A 22,247-nucleotide genomic window follows, 5' to 3' on the forward strand; every position below is an offset into this window, starting at 1 on the left:
GCCATCACTGGAAAGAGAGGCCCATTGGACATGCAAACTTTATATGCCCCAGTACAGGGGAACGCCAGGGCCAAAAAAATGGGAATGGGTGGGTAGGGAAGTGGGGGGGGAGGGTATGGAGGACTTTTGGGATAGCATTGGAAATGTAATTGAGGAAAAGATAATAAAAATATTTTTAAAAAATTAAAAAAAAATAAAAATGACTAGTCTCTGTAAATTATATTTTTATGATTTTAAAAGCTTAGCAATAAACAACCCAGGTACAGAATGTGAGCAGATGAACAGTAAATGAATGTAGGCAGCGAATAAACATGAAGTTGCTCAAACAGCTGGAGAGGTGCCTCGGTGGGTAAAGCATTGACTGCTCGTGTAGAGGACCTGGGTTCGATTCCCAGCATTCACGTGGTGGCTGCAAGCCAAACATAACTACAGTTCCAGGGATTTGACAACTTTTTTTTTTTTGCCTCTGAGAAAACCAAGTACACACAGACATGCACACAGGCAAAACACTCAAACGCTTAAAAATATTAATAACTGTATTGAAACTGCTCAGTTGGCAGGAGGCTTTCAAAACCACAAAGCCCAGCAGGAGAAACTACAAATGCAGGCTTCCCAGTCTAAGTGGAGTCAAAGGGCTTGAAGAAAAAGGGTATTTCTGTTGTCATAGCAACAAAAACCCACTTTAGGAGGCATTTACTGGATCGGTATAATCTTGCTACCTTCCGAAGGGAAAGTGTGGATTTTGTTTTTGTCTTAAGGCAAGCAGGGTGATTATTAACTATACTGAATATGTTGGCTAAGTCATTTCTCCAAGTCCATTCCTCAATGCCTGTTTCATGGAAGCATTTTTCAGTTTGCTCTCAGTGGGGGCAGAAGGCAGGACAGACCTGTGCCCACCTTGCTGGGCCTCCTCATTTCTTTAGGAAATTGTAGTGGGAAAGGCTGTATGAGACTAAACCAATGGGAGCCTTCTCCTGGTCACAGCCCTAGACAGTAGGTTTACTCAGTCCTTGAAGAATCCCTTCTGCCAGAGAGAGACACTGGTCCCAAACACATAGAGATTTTTGTCTCACTGTTACACTGGAAAAAATGAACATATCACTTCAGTAGGATGGTGTCTTCCACCAACATCAGGGTACCAAACAGGACTGAGCCAAATCAGACTTCTCCCAATACCTCATATAGAGCAAGAGCCCTGAATACATTGTCCTGTGTGGCACTGGGAATGGGGCCTGCATGGCACTGAAGGACCAATATGTCAAGAGCTTTGTGGCTCTGTTATATAATCTGGTTTGAATGAAAATGGTTCCATAGGCTCTTATCCATTTGGGGGATTTTTTTTTCCTCCAGATGGACCCAGATCCAGCCCAGGCTCCCAGCTACACTCTCCTCAGAGGGTGACGGTTATCTCCTCACATGGATATCTGGAATCTTCCCACAGTCCCCAGGGACAGAGTAGACAGTTTAAGCACACCAACTATGTACAACACAGCACCAATAGTGTAAACACTATTTCCCCACACACGCACACACAGGTGCATGCACACCCCCACACACACCTCAAACTCTAGGGCTTTCTCTGGTCGCTGCAGATAGGCCATTCTTCAGTCGCGCAAGACAGATTGACCCATCACACGGATGCTGAAACTGCTGGCCTGTGGCTTCCTAGCCGTCTTCTTGCAGCCTCTTTTGCTATGCCATGGTAGGGAATTTACTGTCAGTCTAGGAAACCCAAGGCCACCAGGGACGTTTCCAGATCTGTTATGGCAGCAGCGGCTCAGTAAAGTCCAGGGAGGGTGGGGGCGGGGTTAACTCCAGGGGGAAAGGAGCTTTAATGTGGACAGACAGGGTGGTGCCATTTTACTCACACTTGAGTCCCTTTCACAGGGCTCATCTTCCTTCACACAGTGGGGCTGTGGCAAGGCTGGCAGAAACTGAGCTTGGGGAAGCTGAAGTCGTTCGGAGGCCTCTGAAATTCAGAGCAGATCTCTGAGCTGGGGACACTGGAAGTTGTGGTCTCCTTCTCTCCAAGAAAAGAACTTCAGATCTGTACCTGGTAGCCAGCTTTCTCCTCGGGGGTAGAGGCGAGGCCTTCCCAGGATTAGCCTCAAACCCCTTGGGTCTCATTGCTTTGAGACCACCTGAAGGGACTCCGGGAGCATGTCGAACATGCCAGGAAACTCCTGGAGCCTCAGTTTCCCTCCAGTTCTGCTCCTTCATCTCCACCCCTTGGTTTTTTCTAAGCTTTGTCTCTTGTGGGAGGACACAGTGCCCGCCATTTGTCAGGGTTATGCGCTGCACCGACTGGCACCTGGGAGAACACTCAGCACACACGGCAGGCACACCCTCATGTGTCAGTCCCCTCCCCAGACTCCTGGTGTGCTCCATCTGAGGGAAGGTAGACTTTCCTTCCATCTGACCTCTGTCTCCAAAACCCAACCAGAAGGCCTGTGGGCTGAGGGAGCCAGCTGCCATGGTTGGCCCAACCTCTGACCATTAGAACCTAGGCAAGAGCCACCCAAGATGCTTGCTGCTGTCACAAACTGTACTTCTTTTTATGGTTGAAGTATCCATTCCCCCAAGAGTTCACATACTGAAGGCATGGTCCCCAGACAAATAGTGGTCACACAGGTGGCTTATGGAACACAATGGGATCCTGCAGGCTCTGACTTACTTCATCAATAGATTAATCTACTGGTCGATTCATAATTGGTGATATTACTAGGAGGGGCCGAAATGTCAGGAGGCGGGGTCCCACTGGAGGAAGTAGGTCACTGGGGCTGTGCCCTTGAGGAATGTCTGTGCCCTGCCCCTCCCCCCAATCTCTCTGCCTCTTACCCTCTGTGAACTGAACTACTGTGCCCTATCACAAGGTCTCTCTCATGATATTCAGGCTTCAGGTCACAGCAAGGGAACCATCCAGCTAGAGACAGAACAGAGGCTGACTCTTCCGAGACTGGGAGTCAAAATAGATTCCCCCACCTTGTGGCAGTTTGAATAACAGCCCAGTAGGCTCATGTGTTTGAATGCTTGGTCTTTAGTTGGTGGAAATGTTTGGCAAGGATCATGAGGTTTGGCTCTGTTGGAGGAGGTGTGTCACTGGGAGCGGTAGGCTTTGAACTTTCAAGAGTCCACACCACTCCCACTGAGCTTTCCTTGCCCGGTGCCTGTGGATCAAGTCGGGATGTAAGTTCTCAGCTACTGCTTCAGCGCCTTGGCTACCTGAGGTCATGGTCCCAGCCGTGCCGGTCAGAAACTCACCTTCTGAACTGTAGGCACCAAATATACTTTTTCTTCTGAGAGTTGCCTTGATCATGGTGTAAAGCAGAAACTTCTAGTTTCTTTGGAAAGTTAGTTATGTCAAATGATGTTTTGCTGGGGCACACAGGAAAAAGGATGTCTTGCTAAAGCAGACATGGGAAAGGAATGTTTTCCTGAAGCAGGCACAGGTGAAAGGATGCTTTGATATAGCAGACACATGGAAGGACCTGTGATGAAAGGATATTAATACAACTCCTCAGGCAGTGGAAGACGAGCACTGAGCATGGTTTGGCTTGCTCTGTCTTGCTATCCTTCCCTAACGACATGCATGTATTGATTTGCCTTACATGGTTGAACTCACTAGTGGTAATGCTGCCATTGAGAGTAACTCAAAGAACTGCTTGTGAGGTTTCTGGGTTAGCTTACTGTTACTTGAGCCTAGCCTCAAGTCGATGGGCGAGCCTTGAGGTTTCTTCAGGACTGACCTACCGCTGCTGGTTCATGCCTAGTGTCTGCCTGCTGAGAGGACTGGACTGTAGCTGCCAGTTCGTGTGTGCTGTCTGCCAGCCTAGAGGACTGCTGTGAAGCTGCTGCCAAAGAAGATCGAGCTTGCTCCCAAAGAACTATTGCTGAACAGGTCCACTTCCCCATATCCTAATAACTTTTCTCTTCCACTACTTCTGCTGGGCGGTGGGCTAAGGGAGAGGTTGAACTTTTATTAAAAGTAGGTTGCAAAATATGTATGCCTACCATGGTGTCTTCACAGCAATAGAAAAGTGAGTAAGGCACACCTTCAAGTTGGTCTCACGGGTATTTGTAAAACAGGGAGAGGCTAATACATCAGTCTTCCAAACAAGCCACTCAGCCCTGGGACCAGCCAGAGGACAGTTGCTTTCCCGCTGGTAGCTGTGGTCACTGGCAAGATATGCTGTGTGGTCCTTCTTAGACGTTTGCAGTAGTGGCTCACGTGGGGACAGTGATGAGATGTCTAAATACACTGCCTCCATTTTGGACCACAAGGATAGGAACCACAGTAGAGAGACGACACAGCCACAAGAGATCCAAGACCAGTAGGAAGGAAGGGTCAGCTTCAGGATGACTCAAGCCTGAAGGCCTCTCCAGACAGAGGTGAAAAAGAGACTTTCCATATTGTTTCTCTTTTTCTTTTCAAAGGTTAATTTATTTTATTTTCTGTAAATGAGTACACTGTAGCTGTACAGATGTTGTGAGCCTTCATTAGGACCTCTGCTTGCTCTGGTCAACCCTACTCCCTCCAGTCGGCCCTGCTCGCTCAGGCCCAAAGATTTATTATTATAATCAAGTACACTGCAGGTGTCTTCAGACACACCAGAAGAGGGTGTCAGATCTCGTTACGGGTGGTTGTGAGCCACCATGTGNTTGCTGGGATTTGAACTCAGGACCTTCAGTAGAGCAGTCAGTGCTCTTACCCGCTGAGCCATCTCGCCAGCCCCCATTTCTCTTTTTCTATATGTATGTGTAGTGCATGTGCACATGTGTGTGCCTGCAATGTAGAGGCCAGAAGTTGACCCCAGGTGTCTTCCACTATCTCCATCTTATATTTTGAGGTAAGTCTCTCAGCTGAACCCAGAGCCCACCGATAGTCTACATTGGCTGGGTCATTGAGCTCCAGGGATATAGCTCTCTCTGTCCATGCCTGCAACCCACAGTGCATCTTGAGTGTGCAGAGACTAGCAGATGTGCAGCACATATTCTTCACACTGTCCGTCGGCTTCCCCACCCCACATCCCCCCCACTTGCCTCTGGCCGCCCTTTGCCTGAAGATGGAGCCTTATCACACAGGCTTGGACTCAGGCTCTGTGTTCTGGAAAACCAGGCTAATCTTGTTTTTGAGACAGATCTTTAACTTACTAAGTAGACCATGTTGGCCTTGAACTCATAGAGATCTGCCTGCCTCTGCCTTCTGAGCACTGAGAATAAAGGCATACACTACCATCCTGGCAAACCAAGCAACAGATCATAAAACTGGTTTAGAATGGGGGTGGGAGTTAGGCCAGGAAGTCTACCTCTGAGCCATAGGGCTTAGCACTGTGCCAGTCTCTTTGAGGATTCCAAATCTGAGGGTTTTACTAACGGGATTAAACAAAAATCTCTCTCTCTCTCACACACACACACACACACACACACACACACACACACACACTGAACCTGGACTGCACATAACATGGGCAGACTATCTTTCTGCCACTATCCCCCAAACAATATGCCAACTGTCTACATAAGCACAATGTCACAGCAAGGATCATGAGTAGTCCTGATGTGTTTTAAGTATAAGAGGAACATGTATGGTTTACATGAAGATATCATGTGTATGGTTTACATGCAAATGTCAAGGACTATCGTGTTTCCCAGAAGTTTGAGAACCAGCCTGATGCAGACACTCAGGGGTGACATAGCTGTTGTCATTCCTTCTTGGAACTTTGCTCAAAAAGACTCAAGACAGCCAGGTGTGATGACACACGCCTTTAATCCCAGCTCTTGGAAGGCAGAGGCAGGTGGATTTCTGAGTTTGAGGCCAGCCTGGTCTACAGAGTTAGTGCCAGGACAGCCAGGGCTACACAGAGAAACCCTGTCTCAAAACAAAACAAAACAAAATGAAAAAGTAAAACGTAAAAACAAAATTCTAGGCCTTTAGGCCCTGGCTTGGGAATGTGGCCTTTGGGACTCAATGCTCCAAGGTATGCTAATCATAAAACAGATAGACATTCCTCCACCCACCCGCTTCCTGGGTTCAAAGAGTGTTCATTCAAAGAAAGTCACCCTGACCATTGCCGGAACCTGCAATGCAAATGTGCTTTCCTTAGGGGCTCTTAGAAACTGTCTTGAGAAATAACCCTCACAATTACCAGGTATTCCTCGTGACTCTTGTGACTTTGCACTTCCTTGTGACTCTTAACTGGTATTTTTGGTGTTTTCCAACAATGCCCTCCCCACCTCCTTGAGTTGTGGTTTCTTCCTTTAAATACCCCCTTATCCAGCTACTCGGGGCGCCACGGTCCTCTACCCCTGCGTGGTGTATGACTGTGGGCCTGAGAGCACTCTTGAATAAAAATCCTCTTGCAGTTTGCAGCAAGACCGTTTCTTGTGGGTGGTTTTGGGGTGTCGCCTCTCCTGAGTTAGAACGTGGGGGAGTCCTCACGTTGTGGGTCTTTCAAAAACAAAAACAAACCAAAAAAAAATAAATAAATAAAACTCAAGACAAGTGAACATTGCCCAGGAAGAGCTTGTTCCCTGTGAAGGTAGATGGTAAAGTACTACTTTTAGGAAAGGGAGGAAAGTCATTTCTGGTTGGAGAGACACACGCACTTACACACACACACACACACGCACACACACACACACACACAAAGAAGTTAGCAAAGAGGTGATCAGTCCAAGAAATTTTTATTGAAAATTTTTCTTAAGAATACACGTGATTTTACAAGGTCATTCGTCATAGCACCAGGCCCAATGTCCCATGATAGAAAACAGTCAAGTAACAAATACTCCAGGGCGTTTCCTACAGGTATAAATTATGCAAATATCCATTTATATCTTCATTTACAATAATCAATAAATAAGAGCGCACATTCGTACAGCTTTTTTTTTTTTTTACAAAGCTCCCTTTGCTTTTATAAAGCTATAGCTATGCATAACTAAACAGACAAAATAAGCCTTGTACCACAAAATAACATTTTGCTTCTGTCCCCAACAGTTCTGCAACTTTCAGGCACAAGCCACGAGGTCCTCCATTGTGCCATTAAGAAGACATTAAGTCCCAGGCCCAAACTATATCCCAGGCCTAAAGACGATGAAACACCGGTCGGCCTTCCAGGGGCATTCTCTGAACACCGTCCTGTCTTCAGGCTTAACAACCTGTTCTAACAGTTCTTGGGAGGGAGTAACATTTTCCTATTTATCTTTGGCTCACGTTATCAGCACAAAAGTAATTAATACAGGCAGCATCTTAGGGTTCAGTTTCAAGGGCAGAAGGCAGGTGCACCCTTCACTGTAGACCCTACCTTCCTACCACACCCCAGGGATGCGCTACAAAGCTCTCTTAGCTAGGGCAAGAGGAAAAGTCTGGGAGGGGTGGAAAGATACAGGTAATTAGTTACCTATGGCTAACTGTTCCTATAGCTGAATTCTTGAATTTCAAAGAAAAACTTCCCCTGGGAATTTGTCTGGGGTGCAAGCCTAGAGACGTCCAGGTTCTACTCCAAACCCTGTAACAAACAGGCTACCCTGGGCTGACCAAACTCCTCCTCAAGGCACCTTTTGCAGACCGGACAAAGGTTTGACAATTTGGCAGTCCATTCATTTACACAAGTGCATTTATGCAAACAGGCCACTTATTGTGATAAAAACAAAGAGACACTCCCTCCCCCCTTAAGCCTGGGGCTTTAAAGCCCAGGGGGCTTTTGTGTGTGGCCCTCCACCCAGAGAGCTAAGTGCATTCTCTGAGGTGCTGAGCCAGGGTAGGGTTCTCAGGTCAGAGACTGTCTTAAACTTGGGAGCTCCCCAAATTTCCTTTAAATAAAACACGCTTCAACCCTCATGCGGCATTTAAGAACACAGGCATTTTATGGCTGTCCTTTCCACGCAGCCTTGGAATCTCAGCTCCTATTGACTTTTGAGGTCACTGAAACAAGGGTTTCCTTTCTTTCCTTCCTTCCTTTTTAAAAAATAACAATGCAAAATTCATGACTTTTAAACTTAAAAAAAAATGGATCCCCGTGATTATAACTTCATCCAAGGGAGTCGTGGTCTTCTACCCATTTTAATGATTTGAAAGGTTTCACAGACAACCTGGGTTTGGCACTCAGCATCCACAGGGTGGCTCAAAACCATCTGTAACTCCAGTTGGGGGGAGGGTGGTTTCCAGCACCCTATTCTAAAGTCCAAGGGCACTGCACACACAATACAAATATGTGCACTCAGGCAAAACATTTGCACATACTAAAAGCAAAGTCTTTTTTTACAGTTTATTTTTGTGGGTTGTTTTTCTTTTCCTTTGTTTTGGTTTTGGGTCTTGGTTTTTTGTTTTTGTTTTGTTTTGTTTTTTTAAGTTTTTCCAGACAGGGTTTCTCTGTGTAGTCTTGGCTGTCCTGGAACTCACTCTGTAGACCAGGCTGTCCTCGAACTCAAAAATCCGCCTGCCTCTGCCTCCTGAGTGCTGGGACTAAAGGCGTGCGCCACCACCGCCCAGCTGGTTTGTTTTGTTTTGAGATAGGATTTCACTTCTTAATCCTGGCTGGCAACCTTCCTGCCCTAGATTCCTCAGAGCTAGCATTATAGGTGTGCATCACCAGGGCTGGCTTTGAACACTTGTTTTCCACTGTGTACTTTTAAACCCATCCCTTTCTCTAGGTCTGTGTTTGAAAGAGAAAGCCTGAATTCTTTCTCTGAGAAACATAAGTTGGAGGTGGAGACTGGGGAGAGCAGCCGGGGACAGGACTCAGTATTGACTGAAGCTACCAAGGGGTGTGGGTTCAATTTTGGATGTGAGATTTTACTGCTACAAGCTAAAGGCCAACCATGGGCATCATGTGTTCCCCAGGGACTTAAGAGGTTATGACACAGGTTGGGTCAAAGCATAGAAACTTGGCAGGAAGACAGTGGGGTGGGGATAGGGTACCAGGGTAAGGAAGGGCTGGCTCCGAGAATCCCACCCACAACTCCCAAATGGACTGGTGCCCCAGAATCGGAGTCTCCTCGGGGTATTGCCTTGTTTTTCTAAGCAGTAAAGCTAATCACGAAAAGTCAGAGTTAGCTGGCTCTAGGCTGTGACCACCTTATCTTTCTGTCCAGTGTTTTTTTTTTTTTTTATCTTTCCTGAAGGAAACACTTTCCTGGACTGTTGGCAGGGCCAAGTGAGTTTACAAGTACACAATGGCTTAACACTTCCTCTTGTAAAAGTTGTTAGATTTAAGACTGGGCAGCTGACGCTAAGTCTGGTAGTGTCGGGCTAGAGAGAAGCTGGCAGAAGCCATGGTCAAGTGAACATCATCGGGGAAGGAGGCACAGTGCTCTGGGGTGATGGGTAAGGGAAACCTCCATAGCAATTTTCAGCCAATAAGAAAAAGACACCAACAGTCTCGACTCAACCTAGATCCCAGATGTGCTCATGAGAACAGCTGCCTCACCAGGACAAAAGGCTAGAAGACTTGGCCGCTACTCAGCTGCAGTCCCTGGATGCTGCATCTGCTTCATCAAGAGTCCAGACAGGAAAGCCAGTGGAGATTCCCAAGGGCAGTGTCTCCATGCAAGACGGAGAGGGAGGCCAGGCCTCAGACGACACTGAACCCTCTGGAGTTTGAGGAAAAGATGAACTCACACGAAGGAGCTGACATCACCAAGCCAATGACATCCACAGAAGGCAACAGTTCTCACCACGGAAGCCAGGTTCATTATGTTCTTCCAAGGAATCCTATCCACGCACTGGCTGACTTCTGGCGAGATGTGCACCAGAGGTGTTCAGAGGCCTCACTGAGAGTGGCTGGAGTTTTATACAAACCTTAGTTGGGAAGGAATAGCCATCCCAAAATCACTGGCAAGATAGGTACTGAGTGTTTCCTTTTTTTTTTTTTTTTTTTTTTTATACCATCTTACTGAATTGTCTGGACTGGTACTGCTGGTACTGCAGCTGAAGACTCATGGTCCTCCACACCTTCTCTAAAGATGGTGCTAGATAGACCTCTGGACCTTCACATGGTCCCCAATGCCACCAATCAGACTAGGACTTCGAGAGTCCTTGGCTTCTAGGTGCATGGCTTACAGCGCAGGTGGGCTGCTGGATCTGAGCTGAGCCCAGCTGTGGAGAAACACAGCCTGGGTCAGAGAGTCTGTTGAAGCACAGTCCTCCTCCAAAGTCACACCTGACCAGTAGCCCCCTGGTTCTGTCACCAACAGCAAGGGAAAGCCACAGCTTTTAGGAGGAAATTCTACCCAAACTCCAGACATCAGCTGGTAGAGAACCTTGTCTGCTGTCTGGCAAATGCTGGTGTGGACAAGCTGTTCCCTACATGAGAGTCAGGGCTGGGGTGTGGGTTCAGCAGGGCTAAAATCCATGGGACCACACAGACCACATCTGGCGAGGATTTGGGAGATCTACGTGTTCTGTGGGAGAAGCTGAAAACACTTGAAAGGAGGGAGAAAGGCGAACACCCTGAGCCGTGACCTGCGAACGCAGCGTTCTTGTGCCACCCGATGCTCCCGGGGCCCTTCATGTCTCAGAGCTTCAGCAGATTCATTCAAGACAGGTTCACAGTGAAGTCAGCAGGGTCACGAGCCACCTAACCCACCAGCCAGAAAACCCAAAGGCATTTATGGGTCAAGATGGCACACAGAGGCCAAGCATGGGGGTAACCTCATACTTGGGACGATGGGGAAAGAGGATCAAGAGTTCAAGGCCAGCCTGGACTAATTAGTAAGACCACACTCCCCCAACCCCCTTTTCCCCCGAAATGAAACTGAAAAGTAATAAAGCTAAACAGAGGATGGGGTACAGAGCATCTGTGCTTGCCTACTTCCCCTGTCGGAAGAAGTGCAAAGGAAGAGAAAGTTCCAGAGCCACGGACTGGAAAAGCTAAGCCAAAGGCCACAGGCACCACCCATTCAAAGCTGAAGAAGACCACTGAGAAAGAGGCATGGTCCTCCCCACCATGTGCCTGCAGGGGGCAGCAATGAGTAGCTGCCCAGCTTGGCACCCAAGATGAGCTTGTGGGTTGGGATGGTGACTGCAAGATGAGATACAGCACTGATTTTTGGGCCTCCTGCCCTCTCATTGCAGCCAGATGACTGTCTTGCCTCCTATTCATAGAGGACTAGCAGGGCACAGTCCGGGGACAGAAGCAAGGCAGGGGCAGCTTCAGGTGGTTACACAGTGATTCCTGAGACTGCCTGCTTCAAGGCCCGAACACAGAACTCAGGGGTATCTGGGTCCCATCCTATGGTTTGTGCTTGAAACTAAGGCACCTGGCCAAGGGAGCATGTGGGGGTTAGAACCCACGCTTTGTCTTACCTGAGGGCTGTGTCTGCTCAGAGATAGAGAAAACAGCTGTCCTCTGCCAACTAAACCAAATATGGATGGTGGGTGGCTTCTTCCCAGAGGGGGACCACTACTAGTATTGCACAAGTGTACTAAATGGGCTAACAGCCCTGTGTGTATCTTTTCCAGGCAGAGGAGTGGCAGAAAGCTCTGTAAGGAAATGGAATAAGCCCCAGAAGAAACATTTAACTACCGACATGGCGGCCTCTCAGAGCTAAGCCAACCCATTGGGCGACACTAGACAGAACCTTACCAGATGGTTGTCAGAACATCCTGCCAGCTCCTGGGTGTATCGCCCTGAAACATGAGTAGATGCAGGTATCTGTGCACAATGTGAGAGACAGCGACCCAGCTCAGCCGAGAAAAATGGACCTTAGAGGACCCAAAGGCACATCTGAGGGCAGACGATGCCCCCCCCCTCAACAGCTGCGTCAGCCACAAAGAAGATTCACACTCCTGAACCAAGAGCAGGAGGCTACACAACAAAACTCAAAGAACAAGGAAGAAGTCTTAGAAGCTAAAAATAAAACATTCTTGGAAAGAGAAGATGGAGCAAATCCCCTCAGAAGCAGATACAGACAGAGATGAGGGATTTAAGAGACGAAAACGTTAGAAGACAAGCCAGGGAGGCCCCATACTGAGGCAGCCAGGGGCTCAGAAAGAAATAAATTGCAAGAGAATTTAAGGAGTTTCCCATGAGGACCCAGCATAGGTGCCACAGCAAAGGACAGGACACCCTCAGGTCAGGCCACCAAGAGAAAGGAGACTGGGGATGTCAATCAGGGAAGGGAGAGTCCTTGTCTTGTACAAAGGCATGGGGCAGAAACGGCATCTTAAGTCTGCCACTGGAAAGCAGCAGCAAGGGCTACATTGCCACCTGCAGAGCTATGCCCAGCCACACAGTAGGGCAGGAGACAGACATGTTAAGTCATGAAAAAACAAAGCAAAGCAAAACAAAACAAAACTAAACTAAACTAAAGCTTTTTATTTCTCACATTCCATTTCTCAAAAAGTTGGTGAGAAACAGATGGGGGGGGGCACAGAAGGAAGAAGAAGAGAGGATGGAAGGAAGAAGATACCAACAAGCAAAGATGTCTACCACAGCTACTTCTTAGCTCAAAAGTACAGTCCCCACATGCCCAAGACACTAAGGAGGGATGCGTCGGTCATGTGATCTAAGTTCAAACCCTGTATGGTACTGGTGAGAGGGGAACTTCCATCTAAGGTATTAGCAAAAAAGAATTTATATATGTATATATATACATACATACATGCACATATATGTATATATACATGTATGTGTGTGTATATATATATATGTGTGTGTGTGTGTATATATATATATATATATATATATATATATATATATATATGATGTTACTAAAGACACAGAAGGGAATAGTAGGAGAAACAGCTGAAAGGGAGACAAAAGGGACTATGACCACAAATGAGCCTCAGGGGCAGCTGCCCTCGTTTCAAACCTACAGCACTTTCTTATTTAATAGATGCTAACTAAGCAAGGCTGGAGACATGACTCAGTAGTTAAGCGCACATGATGCTCTTGCACTGGACCCTGATTCAGTTCTTCATACCCACAGAGGGGATCTGATGCCTTCTTAGGGCCTCCATGGGTACCTGCATTCATGCACACACACACACGAGCATGCACACACATGTACATGAGTACACACACACACACACACACACGTACACACTCTTTAAAAATAAATGTTTTTAAAGATGTCGAGTGACCGACAGCTTGCCAGCAGCTTTCCATAACCGGTCTCTTCTACATGCCCCTACACTCAAGTGAGATTATTTTTCCCTTTCAACTAGCAACTTCCTGCCAGCTTGAGCCGAATGATGCTTGGGCATCTTGCCTGCAGTAGTTTTAAAGGCTGTTCTAAGCCACAGGAGGCGAGAGAAGAGGTATGCGCAGACTTCGGACCAAGGTCTAGACCCATAAAATAAACGATTCACATCTGGGCCAGCTCCTCTTTGGTACCTCATCTGGGCAAGGACCCTGCAGTGTGCGAGGTCATAAAACATCACACATAAAACCTTTATCATCTGTACTTTTGAACTTCCAATGGGACCAGGGAGCTCATTAAGTCGTTCACTTTCTTTGGAGCTTTGGGCCTTTAACCTGGAAGTGTTCCAAGCCCCCAATCTCTCTCCCCTTAGAAAGCCTCAATTCTTTTTCTGGGAGGGGGAGGCAGACGCCAATCAAAATGGCTGAGGAGCCAGGTTTTTAACTGTCCCGACTCAATGTGCTATGTAAATTGTCTGAGTCGTTGGCTTGCTTAAGGAGAATGACTCCTGGATGAAGAACAGCGTTCATGTCAGATGCAAGATGTGATGCCTCATTTCCATTGTCAATCTGACTGCATTTAGTATCCATGGAAACACACCTCTGGAAGTGACTCTGAGGGTCTTTCCAGAAAGAGGCAAGGCTTGCCCTGAATGTGGGCAGCACCATCCCCTGGACTGGGGGTCCCAACCTGAACTAACACACACTCTTTCCCCCCTTCCCCTCCCCCTTCCTCTGCCTCCCGATACAACATGACTAGCCGCCTCACATTCCTGCTGCCACGACGCCCCCTGTGTGATGGATCGCATCCTGGAGCTGTGAGCCCCCAGACCCTCTCCTTTCTTCTTAAGTTGTTTTCTCAGTTGCTTTGTCACAGCAACAAGAGTAGTAACCAACACATAAGCCTTTACAGCCGTCAAGAACATTCTAGACGGTGCCCAGGCTAAGCTTGGAGGTTACTAAAAGGTGTAAAAAGGATGGCTGTGTTTGAGTGAGGACATTTGTGTACCTGGCTGGACGTTTTCTATAAAGAAAAAGCAATAGTTCCAGACTCGGGGGCCAAGTGGCCTGGGGGCTAGTGACCAGTCTGTTGCTGGTAGACTGTGTGACCTTGGCCAGCTTGTTCTGCCTCTCTGAGTTCAGAGATGCTCTCTGAGGCCCACTCTGGACTAACGGTTTGTGGTTTTATAAGGGCTGCCTAGTGTGTGCTTTTTTGGGGGGAGGGGGTTTCAAGACAGGGATTCTCTGTGTAGCCCTGACTGTCCTGGAACTCACTTTGTAGACCAGGCTGGCCTCAGAAATCTCCCTGTCTCTGCCTCCTGAGTTCTGGGATTAAAGGCGTGCGCCACCACGCCCAGCTAGTGTGTGCTTTTTGAGAGGGATAGCAAGGGCAAGAAGAAGCTGGGGCTTTCCCAGACTTGAGCCTTCGCAAAGAGGACAGGGGACACTGGGGTAGGGGCTGAGGAAGACAGGAGGGTGAGGAAAGAAACCTTTCTCTTCCTGCAACCTGCCTGCCCCAGCCTCACCCTGGTCCTTTCCAGAAAGCCTTTGCAAGATCTCTGTTTGGCTGACCGCAAAGGATGCTGGTGCCAAGGTACGAATGCCTCCTGAGTCCAGAAACCTGCAGAAACCCTCCCAGCGCCACCATTTGTGGGAGCTTATTCTGGCTGGGCCACTTCCAGCCCCCTGGGGCACCTTATGCAGCCCCTCAAGGAAGACAAGTTCCATACAGAAGACTCAGCAGAGGAAGGGAGAGTCAGGGCTACCCCAGTCAGCCAGAGCCTTGCTTTGCATGCAAATCTAGACTGGCTTTCATCTGATAGGAGGTCCTACTGATGGGCAGGTTTGAAAACTAGAGCCGTACCTCAATTTAATCAATAAAAAGGCGAATTAAAAACGCAACCCTCCAAGAACACCAAGGCGAAAGACGAATGGGCTGTAGTTCACAACAAACCTGGCAGAAACACCCTCTTCTTTGGAATCTGCCAATGCCCGGGTGTAATTTCCAGTGAATGGGCAGGTATGTGCTGTTTAAGTCCCAGCAATGGATGACCAGGCTGGGGCAGGTTATCGCTCAAACACTCACACTTGGAGGCAAACAGGGTACCCGTTCTTCTTACCATGGACTCCGCTCTTTCTCGGAGTTGGGCAGGCCCTCCCCTGAGATAAAAGTAACTCAAGCTCCTCCAGGACCTTAAAAACCTGCATGCGCACATGTTAAGACCCAGGTTTGGGGTACACATTAGCAAGGACTCGTATCTTACCAAACAAGGCACATAAGGAAGAAATGCGTCCACAGATCCAGCCTCAAACCTGAGCTGGGAGCACACAGTCTGGGAAGAAAGCATGCTCTTGGGGGGGGGGGGGACTTAGAGAATCAGAGGACATGTGAGCAAAGACTGAACAGGACAGCAGCAGAGGTGGGGTGGGGCCTGCGCTCCCTCTGCCGTCTTCCATCTCTGCACAGGTGGCTCAACCCCGAACAGACAGTAAGAGGCGGTAGAAAGACTCCGCCCTGGCCAGGGTCCTGTCTTTTTATTCTCCAGACACGCGTTTCAGAGCCGGCTGACATCAAGCTGTGGGAAGAGCAGTAAGCAGTAAACCAGGAGCCAGAGGAAGAGAATGAAATATATCACATCGGGCTGCTGTACAAACTGCGTCAGAGAGTCGTTGGGCGGGCTCTGGTTCCCCAGGGGCACAGCTTCTCCAGAGGAGTTGGTGCCAGTCCTGCAGAAGGAAAGAAAGGGACAGGATGGTTATTGGTGGGGTCCGGGTGATTGGAAGACCATCCTGAGCCTCAACCCCACAACCCATCCGCAGATAAACTCCCATGATACATCAGGGAGGTCCCCATTTGTTTGTGTGTCTGTGTTCCAGGAGAGGGAGACAGGCCTTGGAGCACCCAGACAGACCCCAGCCAGCTCCATCACCACTCCCTAACAGAAGGAGCCATGCCAGCCATTTCACAAATGACCACAGTGACAGTCATTGGGCAGCAGTTGTCAAAGGCCACACAATTACTTCATGATAGAGCTGAGCCAGGTCTCCTGGGACAGCCCAGGAGGAGGTAGGACTGCCAGCTCTCACCTACCTATGCCTCAGTTACTAAAGGGACTTTGGCTGATAATTTCAAAGCAGCTACCGGGGACAAACAAGTCAAGTCACCCCAAGTTTTGCCTTGACAGGTTGCCTTCAGAAGAACTGCCAGCTTTGATTTGGGTCAGTTACCTTTCTTTTAGGTGGTGGGAGGGAGTGTTTAATGAGTGAGCCAGGTTGCTTTGGCCTGGCAGGTAATGAACAGGGTGCTAACTGGAGGGAATAGGTGGTGGCAAAAACCAACCATCCCAAGGAAAGGTAGGAAGGGGTGGGTGGGGGACTGATACACAGAAGCCTGAAGTATGAGCTGCTCAGGGCCATTTTCATGTCATAGCCCACGGGGGGGGGGGGGTATGGGTGGGCTGTGGCATCCGCAATGGAGTGATTTATGGCTGAATACCAGACACGAGGTGCAACTTCCCTAGCTTGCATAGAAAAAATATAAACTCTGTTGTTGGAGGTAAGGAACACTCCTGAACATGTCAAGTTCTCCTTGCCAATGCCCTACCTGATCAAAGCTAAAGGCATTTTCTCCCTAGCTGCGAACTCCCTTTGGCGGAAAACTGAAATTATAGCATTTCCATTTTAGGCTTGGGAAGGAAGCAGGGGATCCTGCTTGTATTTGTTTTTAGGACACATAAGAGTGGGAATCTAAGGCTCCTGCTCCCGGGGCATTAGGTAGAGACGAGCGAGCCTGATCATACAACCCTTCCAAAACTGAGCGAATCCGCAGGGGGGGGCAATAGGATCAAGTACTTCTGTGCCTTTAACAGGGCAGGGCTTAGTCAGAACTCGAGAGATTCCTGTCGGGGGCTCTAAGGTACAGGACTCTGCACCAGTTTACTACTGTAACTTGAGAACTATCAACTAGACAATTTAGTTCTCCACCAGTAACGAATACTTTCATAGACAGCCTGGCATGTTTGTACTCGCGCTTCATGTCTGCTCTGATGCCGTAGAACTGTAAAATCAGCTCAGTGAGCTTCTGAGAATTGTACCTGCAGCGGGACAGAAGGGACAGAGAGTCAGGCCCTACTACGGGAGGGGATGCATACAGCTCTACCTCTGACAACCACCTTCTGCCCCAGACGCATAGTGAGCTGTGCGCTGCCTCTCTGCCCGGATTCAGGGATCGCTAACTTTTCCCTCATCCATTTACATTCACTTTACTTCATTTGGAAGAGCTATTTTCTGGTATTTTCCCAAATTATTAACAGCATGGTCAATAAGCCATAGCCGAAAAATAATGGCCCCCGTGAGTTAGGATATATACATATATACATGAACACACATAAATATGCATTAAAATAAACATATATTTATTTAATAGCATATTAAAATATATAGAAATATATTTATAATATATTTATATTTTATAATATTTATAAACAAAACTATAAATACATAAAATAAATAATATACAAATATATGAAATCTATTTATATATATATATATATATATATATATATATATATTTAAATTCCACAAACGTATGGAATGGAGCCACCAACCTGTTTAACACTCTGTTTCTCCTGTCATCCAGATCGGCTGCGTTCCTCAATTGAACATAGCTAAAATGGTCCTACAGTGAAATTTATAAACAAAACCCCGCAACCCAATTAGTAAAGATGAAATCTCTGAAACAGAAAACAAGGTGATTTTAAGCTTACAAAGCTGACCACGCCACGCTTTTCTCGATACTGCAGACATCTAGTTTCAAAAATCAAATTGCTAAACAGTAGATACCTCTGCCTCCTCCCCTAACCTCCCCACCCAAGGGTGACCGGGAAGAGACCCACCCACCACCTAGCCTGGATCTGGAGGGAGGGCCTCTGCAGTTCTCAGCACTTGCAGATGTCACAGGGGAACCCTCGAGTGGCTGGGTACGATTGCTCTGCCTTTGATCTTTCCAGATGTGGGCGCAGGGTTAGGGCGGTGTCTTGGATTTGTTTTTCTTTTTTGTTTGTTTGTTGGTTTCACAAAGAGGCCTTTGGGCTTTGGAATCAATGCTTTATTTACATCCTTTCTTGCTCCAACTGGACATCCAACTGGACTGTGCTTAACAAGATTTCAAGTGTGTCTGTCTTCTATCCCCAAGTTAAGGTTGGTGCAGGTCAGTAATCTCAACGCTCAGGGCCGGGAAGGGGAGGAAGGAAGGGAAGGTACCGATTAGCAGGGGCCATAGGGAAGAAGAAATTCACATACTAACCAATTCCAAAGACCTATTAGTGTGTCGCCGAATGTAAATGCTGGAGTCACTGTGACTATTCCTGAAAAGCAAAAACACGTTGTGAATGGACACCACCCAGGGCACAAATCACACAGTCACCCAAGTCACCTTGGCCTGGTGCCTTCCACAGACACTGAACCCTCATCTATACCAAAATACAAATCAGAGTTTTTAACAGAAAGCAGGTCACATATTTCTAAACTTCCAAGGGTTTGGGTCAGGATTGGAGCCTTTATATCCAAGCATCCTGGTTTAGGATTCACCTGCAGTCCCCTGCGCTTTAAGGACAGGGCTGCGCCCAAGGCCTGGAGGCTGGCCTTCCTCTCTGGTGTTTCTTGCTATGCCATTCTGCCAATCTAGCCCTAGGGGATACCACCATTTTTCCTTTCTTACATAAGGAGGCTGATTTTATGCCCAAATCCTTTGAGTCTAACATGGAATGCCCTTCTGTCTTTTGCGTAGAGCTGACACCCCCAAAGTGGAGGCAGAAGAATCCTGGGCCATCAACTGTGGCTCCTGGCTGGGAGCTGCCAATGTTATGCGGAAACTGAAGTTGTCTTCTCCTGGAGAATGGGTCACCCCACTTGCTTCAGAAGGCCTTGGGGCCTGGATTGCTGCCTAGCAGAACTAGGTATTTGGTGGGTGCCATGTACCTTGACACTGTGCCATCTCAAGTTCCTCTAAGCAAGCTTACTCCATGGCCCCCAGGAGCCTGGCACTTGGCCTAAGTACATATTCTCAGAAAGGTCCTGTAAGGCAACATCAGTATCTCTCAATCTAGGTTTCGCTACGTTACATCCTTACATCGCAAACACTGCACAGGAATGAAGCAAAATGTAACCTCCGAGTCCAAAGGGATCCTGGGGCCTCAGCAGCGTCCAGAGTGACTTGGTCCCCCACGGTGCAGAGCTAGGAGCTCTGGAGCCCTGTTCTTGCCCTTATGTGTAAGTAATACTTCCAAACTCAAAAGCCCATTCCTGGTAAGGAAATAATTTCTCTGTTCCCATGGCTGCAGCAGGCTTCCTCATAGATGGGTTTGTGTTACATTGTATCAATATGCGCTTTCTAATGGGTGTGAACCCTGACCCCCGGGGAAGCACAGTCAACCATGAGTTCATCTACCCAAAGAACGGAGTGCCTCTCTCCAAGGCAGAGCCTGGCTAAGCGATGGAATCAACTCCATGCTTGCCCAGGCCTGGGCTATGGAGCCAGTTCAAAGTCAGCCTAGGCAACTTAGTGAGACACACCCTCAAAAGCAAAAGCTAAATGGGAGCTGGAAAGTAGCTCCGGCTGGTCACCTAGCTCACCTCCTAGCATGCATGAGGCTGTGGTTCAATCCCCAGAACTACCAAAAATCTTAAAGGAAAGGAATGACTGTTCTGTGAAGAAAAACAAACAAACAAAATCATGCTATGGTACAAGAATACAGCAAAAATAACCCCTGGGAGTGCTGGAGAGATGGCTAAGTGGTTCACTGCTTTTCCAGAGATCCTGAATTCAATTCCCAGCAACCACATGGTGGCTAACAACCATCTGTAATGGGATGCAATGCCCTCTTCTGGTGCGTGTCTGAAGAGAGTGACAGTGTACTTGTATATATTAAATAAATAAATCTTTTTTTTAAAAAAAAAAAGGAGGGGGGATCCAAAACACCTGCTTGGAGGAGATGTAATGGAGTCTTCCCTCCTTTTCCATCCCTCCCCTCCCACCCCCAACCAGCCCTCTCTACCAGAGGCTGAGCTGGAGTGATGGAGAGGACAGAGTTGAATGTAGTGGGGCAGCTCTTCAGTTTGAAGGAGCATAAAGCAAAGTATAAACCCCACGGAGGACAGAAGGCCAAGGCCAGAGGCATACGTGGGTCCTGTGGGTTCCTAGGCCTCTCTGCCTAGGCCAGTAGACAGCTACATAGGAAGACCAACTTAATCATGATCATCTAGGAGACAGGTACCCAGAGAAGGGTCCTATCCATTGCTACTCAAGCCAGGTGTCAACCTCTTGGAAGCTCGTGGAAGCTTGGTTTACCCGGGGCCAGCAGGCTCCAGGACCCCCTCACATAATGAACTCACCTCAGTGCTGCCTGCTTATACCGGGGCTGCAGAGTTCTATTGTGCTAACTAGGTCTACCCACACTACAGCATCTTTAGCCGCACTGTGCCTGAGCAAGACAAGGACGCAGGAGCTGGGAGGTAACCGGGACCTGTTCTGTGATTGGTGTTCAGACTCTGTGTAGGGAATGGCCAACCACACCTCATGCCCATGGGCACGGACACTTCCTTGTCTGTTCTCAGCTGAACTCCATGGCTTGGGCTTTGCTTGCCTCTCCCTCCACAGATGCACTATATACAAGGTGCTCACTCGGAGCCCCACTCTCCGTTTCTAAAGTGAAAGGACCTTAGTATCATACCTGGAAGGGACCTTGTGCTCGCTGGAGTTTTCTTCAAGGTCGTCTGAGGAGCGGACCGTCCCAGGGGCTATAAATAATGAGCTTTCTACGTGGTCCACATGTTTCCGTTTTTCCTTCTTTTTACTGCTAGTTGAGGCTTCCGTTAACTTTTCTTCTAATGGCTTTGTGGGCAGTTCCGGGTTTGGGGGTTCTTGGGACTAGAATACAAAATAGTCAAAATACAGGTCATCACTGTCTAGGCTCTCCTCCAATCTGGCCAGTGCCCCTTCCAATTCTGCTTATCTTATACATCCCTTCCAGCCTGGATGGCCCAGGGAAAAAGCCCGCTCCACTTCCCCTCCTTGTGCAGAAATCAAGGGCTGTGAATGGATGGAGGAAAGGCAGCGAGTTTTGGAGTCAGAAGCTCTGGTACATAATCCTGCCTGAGTCACCTTCTTGACCTTGAGCCACAGACTGTCCGCCCTTGAGTCTGGATTTCCCAGCTGTCAAATGGGTACATCCGCCATCACCCTCTTCCCTGTGCGGCACAGGGTTCCTTAGAAGGAGGCCCCTTACAATGGTTTCATTACACTCAGCCACCTCAACAAAGGAACAAATCCCGAGAGCCAGGTGGTCAATGGCTCTGGAGCAGGACACACACAGGCAAATGCAGTCTATGAGAAGACATTGACATTGTGCCTTTGCTAGAAGGGACCACAGGGCCACATCTCTAGTATTTACTAGAAAGGGAAATAGCTAGCTGCAGTAACAGAGCACCCGATAGCCATCAGCAACGCCCCCACTGAAATCTCAAGTGTGGGACCAGCAGGGAGAACCTGTTCAGCTGGGCAGGGCCAGTCAAGGGATTTGGAGGCCAGGCCAGCTACTCAGAACAAAGCTCCAAGCAGGAACTGAAAGTGCTCTTAGCCACAGGAGACCATTGTTCCTCAGGGCTGAGCAAAAGACCTTTACCTCAAGGGGAAATGAGGAGAGGATTTGTATTGTACTTTATTTTTTTTTAGTGGTCAGAACAATACAAACTTGAATTTTCTAGTCTTCGTAGCCTTTCCTTTCCTTTTTGAACGGAGGAGCAGGTTCTCCACACCAACAGGCTTTGCAGGGGGTACACATGGGGACCAAGTACAAAGTGCGGTTGGGAGCAGCAGACAAACAAGGCCATGGGGGTCAGAGCCACAATGCAAGTTGTGCTGTGAGACCCCGACTTAGAGCGTTTCTCCCTGGAAGGTAAAGCCCCTGGATGTTCCCCAAGCTTGTTTTCCCTGATCTTTAAAAATACAGCTAGAAAGAAGCTCTTTGTTCTCTATAGCCAGCAAAAGACCTTTTTGTTTCTATACTGTACAACCAGAGATGCCTGTCTTCCTGTGCCAAGGACATGGAG

The 22,247-nt window shown here is 48.0% G+C and overlaps 1 protein-coding gene across 4 annotated transcripts in view; it reads right to left on the reverse strand.

The window, feature by feature from the left end:
* Window positions 1-15,659: 15,659 nt before the first annotated feature.
* Clmn (calmin) overlaps window positions 15,660-22,247 on the reverse strand; it is a 98,839-nt gene continuing 92,251 nt past the window's right edge. For 2 of the 4 annotated variants that reach the window (XM_021178585.2, XM_029484679.1), the window contains exons 10-14: window positions 20,870-21,066; window positions 18,445-18,505; window positions 17,747-17,817; window positions 17,141-17,233; window positions 15,660-15,866 (exon numbers count right to left, since the gene is read on the reverse strand). In XM_021178585.2, coding sequence (XP_021034244.1) covers window positions 15,695-15,866; window positions 17,141-17,233; window positions 17,747-17,817; window positions 18,445-18,505; window positions 20,870-21,066 — 594 coding nt within the window. In that variant the 3' untranslated portion in view covers window positions 15,660-15,694. Of the gene's footprint in view, window positions 15,867-17,140; window positions 17,234-17,746; window positions 17,873-18,444; window positions 18,506-20,869; window positions 21,067-22,247 lie in introns of those variants that run through there. The other 2 variants (XM_021178586.1, XM_021178587.2) reach the window with 2 other exon arrangements.

This window comes from Mus caroli, chromosome 12 (genome assembly GCF_900094665.2).
Source record: "Mus caroli chromosome 12, CAROLI_EIJ_v1.1, whole genome shotgun sequence".
Classification (NCBI taxonomy): Eukaryota; Metazoa; Chordata; class Mammalia; order Rodentia; family Muridae; genus Mus; species Mus caroli.